Genomic DNA, 14,400 nt, shown 5'->3' on the forward strand with positions numbered 1-14,400 from the left:
GCTCCTTACTTATGGCCTGGGAATGCAGCAAGGATGGCCCAAGTTCTTGGGACCCTGTACCCACATGGGAAGCCTGAAAGAAGCACCTGGCTTCAGATCAGCTCAGCTCAGCTCCTGCTGTTGTAGCCATTTGGGAAGTGAACCAGCAGATGAAAGGTCTTTCTGTCTCTCCCCCTCTCTCTGTAACACTGCCTTCCATATAAAAATAAATAAATCTAAAAAAAGTAGAAAAGAGAATACAGATAATGGTCAGCTGTGATAAATTTAAACATATAGGGCCCGGCGCCGTGGCCTAGCAGCTAAAGTACTCGCCTTCAACGCGCCGGGATCCCATATGGGCGCCAGTTCTAATCCCGGCAGCTCCACTTCCCATCCAGCTCCCTGCTTGTGGCCTGGGAAAGCAGTCGAGGATGGCCCAAAGCCTTGGGACCCTGCACCCATGTGGGAGACCTGGAAGAGGTTCCAGGTTCCCGGCTTCGGATTGGCACAGCACCGGCTATTGCGCTCAATTGGGGAGTGAATCATCGGATGGAAGATCTTCCTCTCTGTATATCTGACTTTGTAATAAAATAAATAAATCTTTAAAAAAAAATTTAAACATATAAAGAAAGCTGACATCTTCTTTCCAGATTTACAGTAATTTTTATAATGAGAATGCTTAGAAAACAGAAAGGATATGGAAGTGAAGACATAAATAAAACAATCCTTTCACAAATAAACAATCCTTTCACATAGATAAGTACTATGTTAAATTAGTGCCTAAACAAAATCTGAAATCTAAACACAGCTTAAGGTAATGCCCTATGGCTAGTGACTGCATTATCTATGATTACCTTCCTTGCAAGAAAATAACAATCTAGGCAAGTAGTTTTCAGGCATTAAAAGTTCAAAGGTAAGTAACATTCAAAGAAAAAACTTTGTTAAATGATTCAAATAACTTAATTTAAATTTTTTTCCTAAAATGGTGTTATGGTGGGCAGGTGGCACAAGCATTAAGGCACAGGTTAAGACTCCCTCATTCTAAAGGGGAATGTCTGCCTCAAGTCCTGGTTCTGTTTTAATCAAGTTTCCTGTTAATGCACAATATGTCTCTGACAACAACGTGGGAAATTCAGATGGACTTTCTGGCTCTTGGCTTCGGCCCAGTCCAGCTCAGCTGTTGCGCGCATCTAGGGAATCAACTAGCAGACAATCTTTCTCTCTCTGAGTTATATATACATTTCTGAGTTTATATATGTGTGTGTGTATATATATATATACACACACACATATATTTAAATGTAAATAAACTCTTAAAATGAATTTCACAGTACCATTTATTACAGATGAAGTGCCCCTTATCCAAAATTTTTGGAAGCGTTAGTATTAAGGGTTTTTTTTTACCCCAAGGGGAGAATATTTGCAAATACATAGTAAGATGTCTTGTGTATAGAAGCCAAGTTTAAAGACAAAATTTATTTAAGGTTTCATGTACATCTTATACACACTGCCTGAAGATCATATTAAACAATATATTTTTCAGTGTGCCTATGTGTTTTGATTGTGATCCAACCCATCACGTCAGATATGGAATTTTCCACTTTTGACATGTCATGGTTCAAAGTTTTGGATTTTAGAGCATTTGGATTTAGCATTTTCAGGTTAAGAATGCTCAACCTGTGTAATCATTGCTTTGTTATTGTTTTTTTTCCTGGAAAAATTCTCACATTCTCACAGTCACATTCTTGAGGTTGAATATATTCAGATTTTTGAAATCTCAGATATGTAGTAATTTTTCTCATTTTGTCAGAATCATTTTGTCCCTCACTGGTTTACAGTGATAGTGTTTTGGAACATGAGAAAAAAAAACTCTGAAACATGTCCAAGATCGTATTGTTTTGTCTTCTGTGAGAAACTCATATTCGTGGAATTAGCTACATTACAACATAAAAATACCTCTGTCAGACAACATTATTTATTGAATCATCTAGGCAGTGGATGAGAGAAAACAAAGTTCTGATCCCTGCCCTTAATGTCCTAGGAGGCTAATGAATACAATGTGCCCTGATTCTTCAGAGATAAATATTTATTGATAAATATTTACAGATACAGTACAAAGGGAATGCTTGAGCCCTGAGAACACGTGGGGGATGTAGTCAGAAAAGGGCAGCTTGCATCACAGAGCACTCCTGCTCCTTTTTAGGCAACAGGGAGTTGAAGCAAAGTAGTCAGAGAACATGGAGGCGGCTGGCCGTGCCTGCCTTTGGACTCAGACACCTCTTCCTGCTTGACTCCTGTGTCCGGTGGCTTTGTCTGAGGGGCCAGCTCCTGGACTGTGGATGACAGGACCTGACCGGACAGCCTCCTCCTGCCTGCTCAGTGGTGCCTACAGTGGCAATCAGCACCAGAGAGCTGACCACACCCACCACTCAGCAAACCCTTTGGGGTTCCACCATAGCAGAATTCCTAGTGATTTTCAGAGAGGAGGCATGACTGGCAGGTGTCCTCAGATTTGATGATTTGACTCTCACAAAGTCTGGTTCTTACAAGTTTGTCCATAGCTCTGTTTCTCTGACTTCAAGCATGTCTAAAAGAGCTATGTCTTCAGTGTGGCTGGGTTTCTCAGTACAGGAAATATATTTTTCCTTTTGTTGGAAAATTTGATCACTTTTATCCCACCTTTTGACCTGAAAATATCTTTTGTTTCTCCTGCCCCACCTTTCTTACTAATTTCAGTGTGCTATTTCATGGAATGATTGGTAGCTACTGAAGAGAGTTCATGGGAAAAAAAAGTATATTGTGCTATCATCCAAATAAAAGATTATTAGACTATCTAAAAATGGGATTAGATAAGAAAATAAGGGAGAAAAGAGACTAAAATATAGTCAATATATAACTTAGGACTATTGGATGCATTGACAGAAAATCAAGTGAAATGGACTTAGCAATAAGGAGAATGTATTATCTATGGACTGAGTAGTTCAGAGAAACACAGAGTAGGGATCAGGCAGCCACAGCACTGGGCTTAAACACAGTCAGCAGGCTCTGAGTTTGGTCAGCAGTCCACCTCAGGGCTAAAGAACAATGTTCAGATGCAGTGATGCAGCTGTTCCCAGGGGCCTGCACACATGGTGCAGGGGGTAGAGCAGGAAGTAAACAGGGTAGTAAACCAACCAGAAACATCCATCTCATGGAAGAAGAAGTGAAGAAACAAGACAGCAAGGGGAAATGGCTTGTCAGATTTCATAAATATTTAGACAGAATCAAGATCCATTTTAAGGGTCAAGTACTCACCCCCCCTCTTAAGGAAAAACTTATTTGTGAAATAATAGGAAACTTTCAACAAGCAATGACTTGCTAAATACACGGCCTACTATGCAATGTTAAATTACTAACACTCATCACATTATACAAAGCACCTCCCTGGGTTTGGGTTCTGGACTCTGGGGAAGGCAAAGTGAACAATGGGTTCCTGCCTGCAGGATTTTACACTTCAATAAGTTGCAGAACATGAAACAAACTATGGTCATTAGGTAAGGTGAACATAAAGATCCATCGTGGGTTAAAATACAAATCATGAAGTCATGCTGTCATTATTTCCTCTAGAAAATAACTGGTAGTCTTTTAGCTATAATGCTGAGTATGATCCATCACCACAATTCTCTCTATATACTAGGTTTCTATGTAGTTAAAGATGTCCTCAATCACTTCCTGCACACTCACCACATCCATCTGGTGACAGTAAAGATTCTGAATTCAAATTTTTTCCCCGTGTTTTCCACTCGACTTTTCTGGAAAGACCAAATAAAGAAAGCAGATAGGTTAATTTTTCTGTCATATAAGTATACTTTCATTTATTGTTATATTAGGTTTGAAGCAACGAGAGAGGTGGGGAAGTTTTGGGGGAGGGGTGCCGGCAGGTGGCGCTGGTCTTCTCCCAGCAATTAAGATGTTTTGGTCTCAGTCAAGCAAGCATCCCTTAGGATTTAGGGCAACTATGCGAGGTCGGGTGCAAGGGACGTAGCTTGTGCCATATTTAAGTGCTGACTCCATGAAGTCATACGTTTCCAGCTCCTCTACTCCAATTTTTGTCCTTGACCCCTCCAGCCTCATTTCCCCAAGCCAAATCCACCATCAGGGACTACCAAGTTTTAAGTACGCGAGTGGGAGAAGAAAGCCCTGGAGAGCTAGAGGAAGAGCCGGCCTGTCCTGTCAGATCTTCCCTGACCTCTGCCGTGCCAGCCTTGGCCTGGGAATGCTCTGCTGGGAAACTGAAGGCAGAAACATGACCTCCTTGCTAGCCTTGTAGATCTGGGAGTGCCCACGGCCCGCAGGGGACACGGAGGACCCTCGCATGGCGTCTAGAGCCCTTCTGGCCTCTCTGGGCACCACAATTCCGGGCTCACATGGCCATGCCCAGCCCCTCTCCCTCCTGTGTCAGTTTATGCTGTCCACCCTAAAAAAAAGGACCATGAGGTTGTCAGTCCCTCCTTCCTGGGTCTGTACGGCAATTCTCTCTGGTCACTCAGCAACCAGGTATTGTTGGCAACGGAGTCTAGCCCTGGAAACACACTCTCTTGGAGTGGGAGCCCGAGGCCTAGGGTTTGCCCTTCGAACCCAGCTGCACCTCCGACTGAGGGCCTGTCCTCGCTAGGTGTTTCAACTTCTTCTGTAGCCCAACAGGAACCACCCCACCCGCCCCCCACTTGCTGGATCCAGGCAACAACAACTACTTAGACCAGCCTCAACGGCAGTCTGTGGGGGCTGACCCTCTCCTGAGAAACTCCGGGGGACTCTGGTTCAGACAAAACTGGGAGAACTGAGACGACAGGGTCCCGTGGCACCCACTAATTACCTTGCCTTCGTTTCCTCAAAGCGCCCCCACTCGCTCTTAAACCTGTGTCCCCCTCCGCCCATCTCCACCGTAGTAAGCCTGGTGGGCTCCCAATTCAAAGCCACCCCCGAATTCAAGTCCAGCTGCCTGGCTCCCCGCGGCCGGGCGGCCAGCAGGGGAGCGGAGCGGGCCGCGGGGCCGGAGGGAGGAGCAGGAGGGAGCAGGCGGCGGAGGGAGCGCCGCCGTGAGAAGGCCGCTGAGAGGAAGGCACATGCGCGCTGCCGCCGTCGCACTCGGCGGCTTCCCGGGCTCAGGCTACATTCAAGGCTGAGCTGCCGCGGCGCCTCTCGTCCGCCCCCTCAGCCGCGCGCCTGCCGCAGCCTACTCCCTTCCAGTCGGCGTCTTTCTGGGGAGCTCTGCGAAGACTCGGCAGGGAACTGCCGTCCTCCCGGCCTGAGGAAACGCTGCGACCCCCCCCGCAGGATAGCGGCAGGGCGGGGTGGGGGGGGCGCGGGAGAAGATGGCGACGCCGGGAGGCGAACCCCAACCTTTCGTCCCTGCCCTCTCGGTGGCTACTTTGCACCCTCATCATCACCCTCATCACCACCACCACCACCAGCAGCAGCATGGAGGTACCGGAGCTGGCGGCGGCACTGGCGGCAGTGGCGGCGCCGGCAGCGGGGGCTTCAACCTGCCCTTGAACCGGGGTCTGGAGCGCGCGCTGGAGGAGGCGGTCAACTCCGGGGGCTTGAACCTCAGTGCCAGGAAACTAAAGGAATTTCCCAGGACTGCGGCCCCGGGCCACGACCTTTCGGACACGGTGCAGGCAGGTGAGAGAGAGAGAAAGGGGGCGGGCAGCAGGCGGTGGCTGTAGGTGTCTTTGGTTCGCTATCGCGCCGGGCCCGACGCGCGGCCACCGGTCTGAGATTGGCCTCGCTGGGGGTCCACCAGCACCAGCCGTCCCGAGAGAGCGCGTGGGCGCGGGAGAAGCGGGCGGGGCGGAAAGGCTCGTGGCCCTCCCTTGTCTGGTTGCGGGAGGCTCAGTGCGGGGGTGGAAAGGGGTGCGTCCGCGAGCGCGGGTTCCCGGTTCTCCACCCAGCCGGTGGCGGCGGCGCAGTGGGGAAGTGACCCAAGGGCCAGGACTTCAGACAGGCGTGTATGTCGGGTGGAAGTCGGAAGTTTGGGGCTGCCGCGCCGGGTACGGGCACACCGGGTGCAGGCAGTCGCGGCCGCGCCTCAGAGCATGTCAAACTCGGTTGGCAACGAGGCTTCGCAGGTTCTAATGGGGAAAGCAGACAAAGGTGGCGCGCCCCGGATGACCCCGGGCATCGGCCCTGAGCCGCAGGGGACCCGTTCGGCGCCTACAGCGAGCGAGCTGCCGGGCATTGGGTGCCGCCTGCGAGAGGGTGCCCAAGACGGCCTCTTTCTGCGCCTGGACGAGCGGGCAGCCGCCGTTCGGGTCCGGCTCCGCCTCGGCCACCGCTTGGGAAGGCGAACAGTTGCTTCGCTCCCTGCATTCGTTTACCGCCCACGCTGTATGGGTCCTCTGGGGAAGGCTGCCTGGTGCCCAGTAAGCCGATCTTTGCGGGGGCTCTGGAGGACTTAGCGAGGCGTATGAAAAGAAAAGTAATTAAAGCGAGCCGGTTTTCCTTGCGTGAGCCCGGCAAGTTGTAACTCGCGCCAATAGGCAGCCAGTTTTTTCAAGTTATGTCATGTGTTGACATATTGAGATGTCTGCTTTCTCTTTGGTAGCTGCTGTGGTAGGATCTGGATCCATAAACAGGAAGGAGGGTGCTGGTGGAACAGGCCTGGGGATGTGGGCAGAACTGACTTGGTTTCCTCCGACCGGCTGGTTTAGCTCCCTGGGGAATGGGGGTGGGGAAGGTTTGCATCCTGGCAAGCACCCAGCATGTCCTACCGCATTGGTGCCTGGTACATTGAAGTCACTGTCATCTCCTTGCTTGTGCTTGCTAACCCACGGTCGGGCCTCTTGGATCCTGGCTGTTTGACTGGTAGTTGAAGCTCTCTGGGCCTCTCCTTGCAGAGGTGAGGCGGGGTAGCAGGCAAGTGGAATCTGGACACCTGGTTTGCAATGCCCTTTCTGCCCTCTAATTCACTAAACATTTATCCAGAGCCCTGGAGTTCTGAGTTCCCTGGAGGCAAAGAACTCTGACCCTCTGGGGTCATTCAACTTTGTGGTTTGGATTTGGACACAGTCAGGAATGGCCAAGAAAAAGGGAGTTTCCAGAACGGAGTTCCCAGCAGCTGCTGAGTCTCTTTTGATTGGCTCTCTTGAGTTGTGCCTTCTCAAGTGTGAGTTATTTCAGGAATTGCCTGAATCATTAACTTTAAATAAATCTTAAACTCCTCTTCCCCTCCACCATAGAGTGAGTATGGACTGTGGATGGTTGAGTAGAACTGTAGCAAACAGAGCTGGCACTGGACTCAGAACAGCGGTTTGTACAGCTCAGTGGAGGGACTCCACCTTCCTGCTCCTGCCTTTGTCACCTGATACTTATTTCCAGAGTTGGCTGAACTTGGTGCATGTGCTGTGTTTGGCATTTAAGGAAAACAGTTGTTTTAAAATGGGGATCATTTCTTCCAATTAAGATCCTGTCATGGGTAGGTGGGTGGGTAGATAACGCAAAAAATACCTTCCCGTTCTCTGCTTGCTTAGGCTGTGAGTTTTTTCAGTTTCCAATGATAAGCCTCATCTGCACATTTTAGTTCTCTGAGAATTCTGGCTAAAAATTTCAGAGTCTTACTGTTAACCCTTTACCCAGAAATGCAGTACTGCTTGAGGGAGGGCGAGCAGGAAGGATGTTAACTAAGTCTGTAAGCCAACCTAGGGAAGAGAAAAAAATAAGTATTCAGTGTAGCCCATTATTTTACATGACTTTAGAATATCCAAATGTGCTAAGGATATATTTGTTTCTTTATTTAAAAAAGTCTTTGCCTCAGGTCAAAAGCTGTTTGTAAGCCACCCTGTGTTTTTCTCTCTGTTCTAAAGACTTAGCTGAACTTTTGGAAGAGCAAAAAGCATCATAAAGCAATAGTTGAAATGGTCTCCATTGAGCTTGAGGTTGACATTTTCTACACAGGGAGTTTTAGTGGAGTTGAACGTATGAATAGCACAAGAGAGATATTTATACATATATACAAAATATACAGTGGCTCTTGTTTATAGAATAGTTCTTAAAATTGGGTCTAGCGGCTAAAGTCATTGCTTTGCACATGCCAGGATCCCATATGGGCTTCAGTTCTAATCCCGCAGCCCTGCTTCCCATCCATCTCCATGCTTGTGGCCAGGGAAAGCAATTGAGGACAGCCCAAGGACTTGGGACCCTGCACCTGCGAGGGAGACATGGAAGAAGCTCCTGGCTCCTTTCTTCGGATTGGCGCAGCTCTGGCCATTGTGGCCACCTGGGGAGTGAATCAGTAGACAGAAGATCTTTTTCTTTGTCTCTCCTCCTCTCTGTGTATCTGACTTTGCAATAAACAAAAAAATAAATAAATTGTGTTTTGGCCGCTTCGCTTCCTATCCGGCTCCCTGCTTGTGGCCTGGGAAAGCAGTCAAGGATGGCCTAAAGCCTTAGGACCCTGCACCCATGTGGAGACCCAGAAGAAGCTTCTGGCTTCAGATCGGTTCAGCTCCAGCCGTTTCAGCTGCTTGGAGAGTGAATCATCGGATGGAAGATCTTTCCCTCTGTTTCTCCTCCTTTCTGTATATCTGCCTTTCCAATAAAAGTAAATAAATCTTGTAAAAAAGATTTCTTAAAATTAAATGTCATATGAAGATTTGTAAAGAACTTCTTGTACATTTTGTAAGACAAGGTATGAATAGCCAGGCCAGCTTTTCTACCCTGTTAAAAATTTTATTAAACAGCCCTTATGGTATGTGCTCTGTAAACAGTAACTCTTCTGGGCCTGTTGTGGAACAGCTAGTCAAACTGCTACCTGCTATGTCAGCATACCCTGTGGGAGCTGTTTCCTGTATTGGCAGCTCGGCTTCCGATCAAACACCCTACTAATGTGCCTGGGAAAAGCAGCGGAAGGTGGCTCAAGTGTTTGTAGGTTTGCCACCCATGTTGGATCGAGCACCACACTCTGCCCGGCACTGGGCTTGTGGACATGTAGGAACTGAACGGTGAATGATAGATTAAATTGTGAGCCCTGCCATAGCTTCTGTGTTCTTGATGGCAATCCCGTGAAGCGGAGGGCAGGTGTTGAGAAGTGCAGTATCAGGCAGCATTCTGGAGACACACTCATTCCACGAGGGAATCTTCCTAGCTGTGCCAAATACGCATCTGGGCAACGAGGATATGCTTGTCACCCTCATAAAGTTTCTGCCCTAACTGGAGAGGGCATGTGGAAATCAATGAAGAAATGAATTTTTTTTTTTTTTGGGCAAACTGTATGTATTAGTAGCAATTTTTACAGCTTTTAAGTTGGGATCAATACAATTAGATTATTGTAATTAATTTTTTTAAATATATATTTTTATTGCATTTCCTTTTTTTAAAAAAAACTAATTACATTGCATTATGTGATACATTTTTTTATGCACTGGGATCCCCCCCCCTCCCAAAACCCTCCCCCCACGGTGGATTGGTCCACCTTGTTGCATTTCCATAGTTCAAATTCAGTTGACACTCTTTCATTGGAGGTATTTACCGAGCATAAAGCCCAAATCCTGCCTTGCAGGTTCCAAGGTCATCAGAGCAACAACCAGAATCCCTGAGCAGAAGAACAGTAAACTTCTTTCGGGACTATGGAGAGGAGCTTTCTCTGGTCCTTGCCTGCTTCCAACTTTGGGTCCCCACCCCCTCTCGTAATAACCATCAGGATCGCTCCAGAAACCCCTCAAAACAAACAAACAAACAAACAAACAAACAAAACGAGAATAGATAGACAGAGAACAACAAGGAAAGCTTAGAACCAGATAGGAAACGGTCAGCGGGGATGCACTTATACCTCACTGGGTGGGACACAAAGATTAGTTACTTCTCACTGGGGTATGGAAGATTTCTCTGCACACCCCTCCTAAACATGCTCACCTAAACTGTTGACATATATCCTGTTAGAATTATAGAGTTAGACCACCCGAAAAACAGCCAGGTTCAGCGAAATCATGCTTCAATGCTATAAACTGCTGAAGACTAAAATTGAAATAGGCATGAGACAGCTGAATAGCAATATAAGCCATTTTAAGGTGTATACAATACGGTTGAATGTAAACCAAAATTGAAATGTCTATGAAGAAGTCACAGGATATGGTTGAGGACCTGCATTTTCCTATTAACATATTGGTTAATCAGTACCGTGTCAATTAATGCCATAATGTTGTAAATGGTTGGAAATATTATGTTGGGACTTTTAATTGATTGGAATGATACTCTGCCGGCTCTGCCTTCAGACCAGAGATGGTCTCACCAAGAAACCATTGAACTTACCAGGACAATAAAATGCTGGACTTTATGCTCGGTAAAGAAACGAATTTTAATGAAGAAGAAGAATTTGGGGATAGAAAGAATATTTCTGTTTTGTGAAGGCACCATTGCTTAGTATTGACTTGAGCTGGCTCACAACAAATGCACCAGTGATGATTAGAAAGAAATACAAACCGAAGCCTGGGATTGGACTCCTTCCAAAGACACACACAAGTAAATCAGCAAAGCAAACTGCTTGCCTGATGCTGACTTAAGAAGTAGTGTCATTTTGGATGAATGGGTTCAAAAGGTATTGGTATGACTGAAAGAGATTTGAAGAGTAGGAAAAGAAAGTGTTTCAGACTAAATAAGACATGTTTTGAAAACATAAAAAGGAAGCTTCTAGATTGGATATGCATGATCCTTGGTGAAATTGGTGTGTTATTATTTTAAGGTGACTGTACAGCAGGAAGGACTATGGGAAATGAAGAGCATATATAGCAGGAATGTAGAGATCTGGTATAAAAATGTTCAGTGAATGCGTATTTCTTTATTTTGGCCCCTACAGTAGGGCTGTGAACTTTCTATGACTGCAAAGCAAAGATGGTTCCAAGATGGGGAGAACCTGAGTGATTCTGCAGGTAGAAGAGAAGAGATCATGTCCCGTCACCTGCTGCCACCTTCTGATGTGCGGCTGAGCGCAGGCTGCCCCTGATCCTTTCTTTGAGGCCTGGGGTTTTTCAGCCGAGGGAACTAACACCCGTGTCTGTCTAAGTTGGCTCTGACATATCTGTCCAGATGCAAAGAATCTTCTCAAGATTTATGAGCAGGATTATCTGTGACAGGCTATCTTTTCCCATCCTACTCCCATCTTAGCATGCCTTAGCAGTTGGAATCCATACTGGATGAGATAAAGAAATGCTTTATCATCAGTTCTGTGAGTGGTTCCATGGTTCTGGACACAAAGGTTTTTCATTATACAAGCAATGAGATGTTTGAAATCATGTGTTTTCTCAAACTATTCATTTATGGCTGTATCTAAAGTTGACTTTTGTTTTTGCTATTGGATTATACTTGTTAGCTAATGTTATCATTAACAAATAAGGGACCCAACTTGTGTGATATTCTAAATGCTTCTCCACATATTAAGTATAAATTATTTCTTTTTCCTCGCTGTTATTGTCTTCCTGCTGTTGATAATTCTTCCTTGTTGATATAAAGAAGATTTCTAATGTTAAAAGCTTTCAGGACAACGAAAACTCAATGTAGCCAGGTACAGTGGTTCTGAATGATATTCAGATGTGCTCTTCCGAGCATCTGTATTACAGCATGTGCAATCTCTACAAGCATGCATACTGTTCTCAGGAGTTTATTGAGAAGTCAGGAGATACTTAACATGCATCCAGAATAAATAAGAGTGTGCAATTATAGGCTAGGGAGCTTCTGGATTTTTTTTCTTTGCCTGTGGCAGTTTATAAAACTGTGTCTGGTTGACCTTTGTCATATAACTGATCCTACTGGAGAGTTTGACAGTTGCCATGGGATCTTGCTGGTTTTGGGTTACTATGATACTGTGTCAACATTTGGTATAATCTGTTTTTATTGAAGTCATTTGGTTTTTGAGTTATTGTAGCAAACACATTTTTCATATCATGTTTTTTTTAATTCTTTGATATGAGTCTGAAGGGATAGATTTTGAAATCCATGTTGATGCTGATCAGTTCATAAGTCAGGCTACTTTTTCTCTTGCTGTCCTTGTGGTCTGCATACATAGTCTTGTTCTATGTCCTTACTCAGCTTCGTTACTACCTGTTTAAATATGTAGTTTCCATACATTTCTACTATTTCTCCCATATGTTTTTAAGTTTTTATGTAGAAGTGGGGAAGTGTTGACTTTTAATAGCTCTCCATAATCATACCCTGTTCCCATGTTGGATTGTGTGAGCTTTTCCAGAGGTTTCTTAATTTATTTGCTTAGTTTTTTTTTTCTTTTAAGATTTATTTGTTTTATTTGAAAGAACACCAGAGAGAGGGGCAAGACAGAGAGAAAAAGATTGTCCAATCATTGCTTTATTCCCTGAGTGAATGCAATAGCCAAGTCTGGGCCAGGCTGAAGCCAGGAGCTAACTGGGTCGCTTAGATGGGTGGCAGGGGCCGGCCATCATCTGCTCCCCTCCAAGTACATTAACAGGTAACTGGATTGGAAGCTGAGCAGCTGAGGCCTGAGCTGATGTCCTGGATACATGCCCTGGTGGCATGGCAGGCAGTGGCTTAGCTTTCTGTGCTAGGATGTCTGCTGAGACGTCTTAAGTGGCAGAAATGCTGCTGATTGCATGTAAGGTGATTACTGCACCCTTCAAGTGGAGCTTTATTCCAAGCCTCACAGAAACCTGTTGGTTAGACTGTGTCTCATAGGCATGGTTTTTTATGTTTGTTTACCCTTTCTGAAAATGGGATCTCTTTTGCCTTAGTGTTGGAGGAAAGAGGCCTAGTGAGTAGAGATAATCCTGCCAATCTGTCAACTCTTCAAAAAATGTGTCGGTTGTTGCAGAGGTACTTTCAACTTGCAAAATTATAATCTGTCATAAAAGTTTTAAGACACAAAGCCGAACTATATTTACATAGCTGATGCCTTTATTTATGCATGAGTCATAGGATGCCTGGCTTCTGTTATTGCTACCATTTTTAAGTTGCATGAAAGCTTTTCTTTATTTTGCCATGATATTTCAGATCATTTTTTTAGTGTGTGTGATCTGAATTGTTTAAATAACAACAATAACCAAACTGAAACAAACAAAGAAAAAGAATTCTAAGTAAGACTTAGTTTGGGAAAAAATGAACTTACTAAAATAGACTCAGGCTTCAAGTGTGCCTGCCTTGTTCTTCGTTTGAATTTCAGAGCTCAGTAATATTGCTTCCATATCCTGGAGTAACACATAGTACATTTGGAAGCCATCTGTTCCCATAAAGTAATTCAAAAATAAAGTGAGATTGTTTACAAGAACTGAAAGTTGACGAACTGTGAGAATGGGGTTTCTCTGGCTTGTTACTCCAACAGTGCAAGTGAGGGAAAGTCGGTGCCTTGTGATTTAGATTCTGCACTGGCCATAGAGGAGGAAGTAGTTGCAGGGGGAGGAGGAGCGGCGGGGTACAAACCAGAGTTGTTCAGTGTGTTTGATTTGCATAACATAAACACTTCTTATTTCTGCTGGTTGGGAAATTGCTGCTTATGGTGAGTGGGGTCTTTAGAGCATTCTTATGGGTAGGTTATGCCAGTTGGGGAACTCCCTTGACCTTTGGTTTTCTTTGTTTGGCTGTCCACAACCCCCCACCCTCCCTCCTTTGGCTGGTGCGGGAGTTGGAAGGGTGTGAGATAAAACAGGGTGGGGGCCCTCCAGCTAATGAGTTTTGCATTTCCTCTTCCCTTGCCAAATGGGCAGAGAGAAGCCCCCAAGCCTAGCCTTTCTGATCCAGAGGCTTCTTGGGAGGCCTTGCTTTGGACAGCAGACTCCAGTGGTACAGAATGTACAGTCTGGCTACCCGGTGTCTTCCTCTAATAGTCTTTCATATTTTGGGTGTGGAGACCACCTGGAGTGAGGAGCAGCCTTATGTGTTTGATTTGGTCCAGTCAGCTTGGCTCTGGTGTAGCTGGTTTTATCTCTACAAGCAATGGGGACAGTTCAAGTGAGCACCATCCCTGAACTGACTGTTTGGCTGCCCTTGCCTTCAAATTGCCCTCAATCTGGCTTTCCCAGCCCTCTTTCCCGTCTCCTCTCCTCACTGCCCTCACCGTGGTCTCATTCCATCCAGTCCCCACGCTGGCTCAAAGAAACCGCCTCTGCTTACCACATCAGCATTCAGTCCTGCCCGGCTCCAAGGCATCTTTTTTGGCATTATTTTTTTTTTGTTGTTACATTGTTTGTTTTCTGTCTTTCTTCTTTGGATACTCGAATCTCCCCTTATTGAGATTATACTTTATTCTTTCAGTTACCCTCAGTATTAGTTACCTGCAGTCAAGTTTTGTCTGAACAGATTAAATGGAAAATTCCAGAAACAAAACAGCTTGTGTTAAGTTTGAAATTGTGCTCCAATCAAGTAGTGTGATGAAGTCTTGTACTGACTCCCTCCATCCCACCTGGAATGCAAACCATCCATTTG

At 45.5% G+C, this 14,400-nt stretch overlaps 1 protein-coding gene across 3 annotated transcripts in view; it reads left to right on the top strand.

Moving 5' to 3' along the window:
- Positions 1-5,084: 5,084 nt before the first annotated feature.
- Positions 5,085-14,400, top strand: part of LRCH1 (leucine rich repeats and calponin homology domain containing 1) — a 205,813-nt gene continuing 196,497 nt past the window's right edge. Inside the window, exon 1 of one of the 3 annotated variants that reach the window (XM_058670758.1) lies at positions 5,085-5,643. In XM_058670758.1, the coding sequence (XP_058526741.1) occupies positions 5,334-5,643 (310 nt within the window). In that variant the 5' untranslated portion in view covers positions 5,085-5,333. The remainder of the gene's footprint in view (positions 5,644-14,400) is intronic. The other 2 variants (XM_058670759.1, XM_058670760.1) reach the window with 2 other exon arrangements.

This window comes from Ochotona princeps, chromosome 12 (genome assembly GCF_030435755.1).
Source record: "Ochotona princeps isolate mOchPri1 chromosome 12, mOchPri1.hap1, whole genome shotgun sequence".
In the NCBI taxonomy this organism is placed as follows: Eukaryota; Metazoa; Chordata; class Mammalia; order Lagomorpha; family Ochotonidae; genus Ochotona; species Ochotona princeps.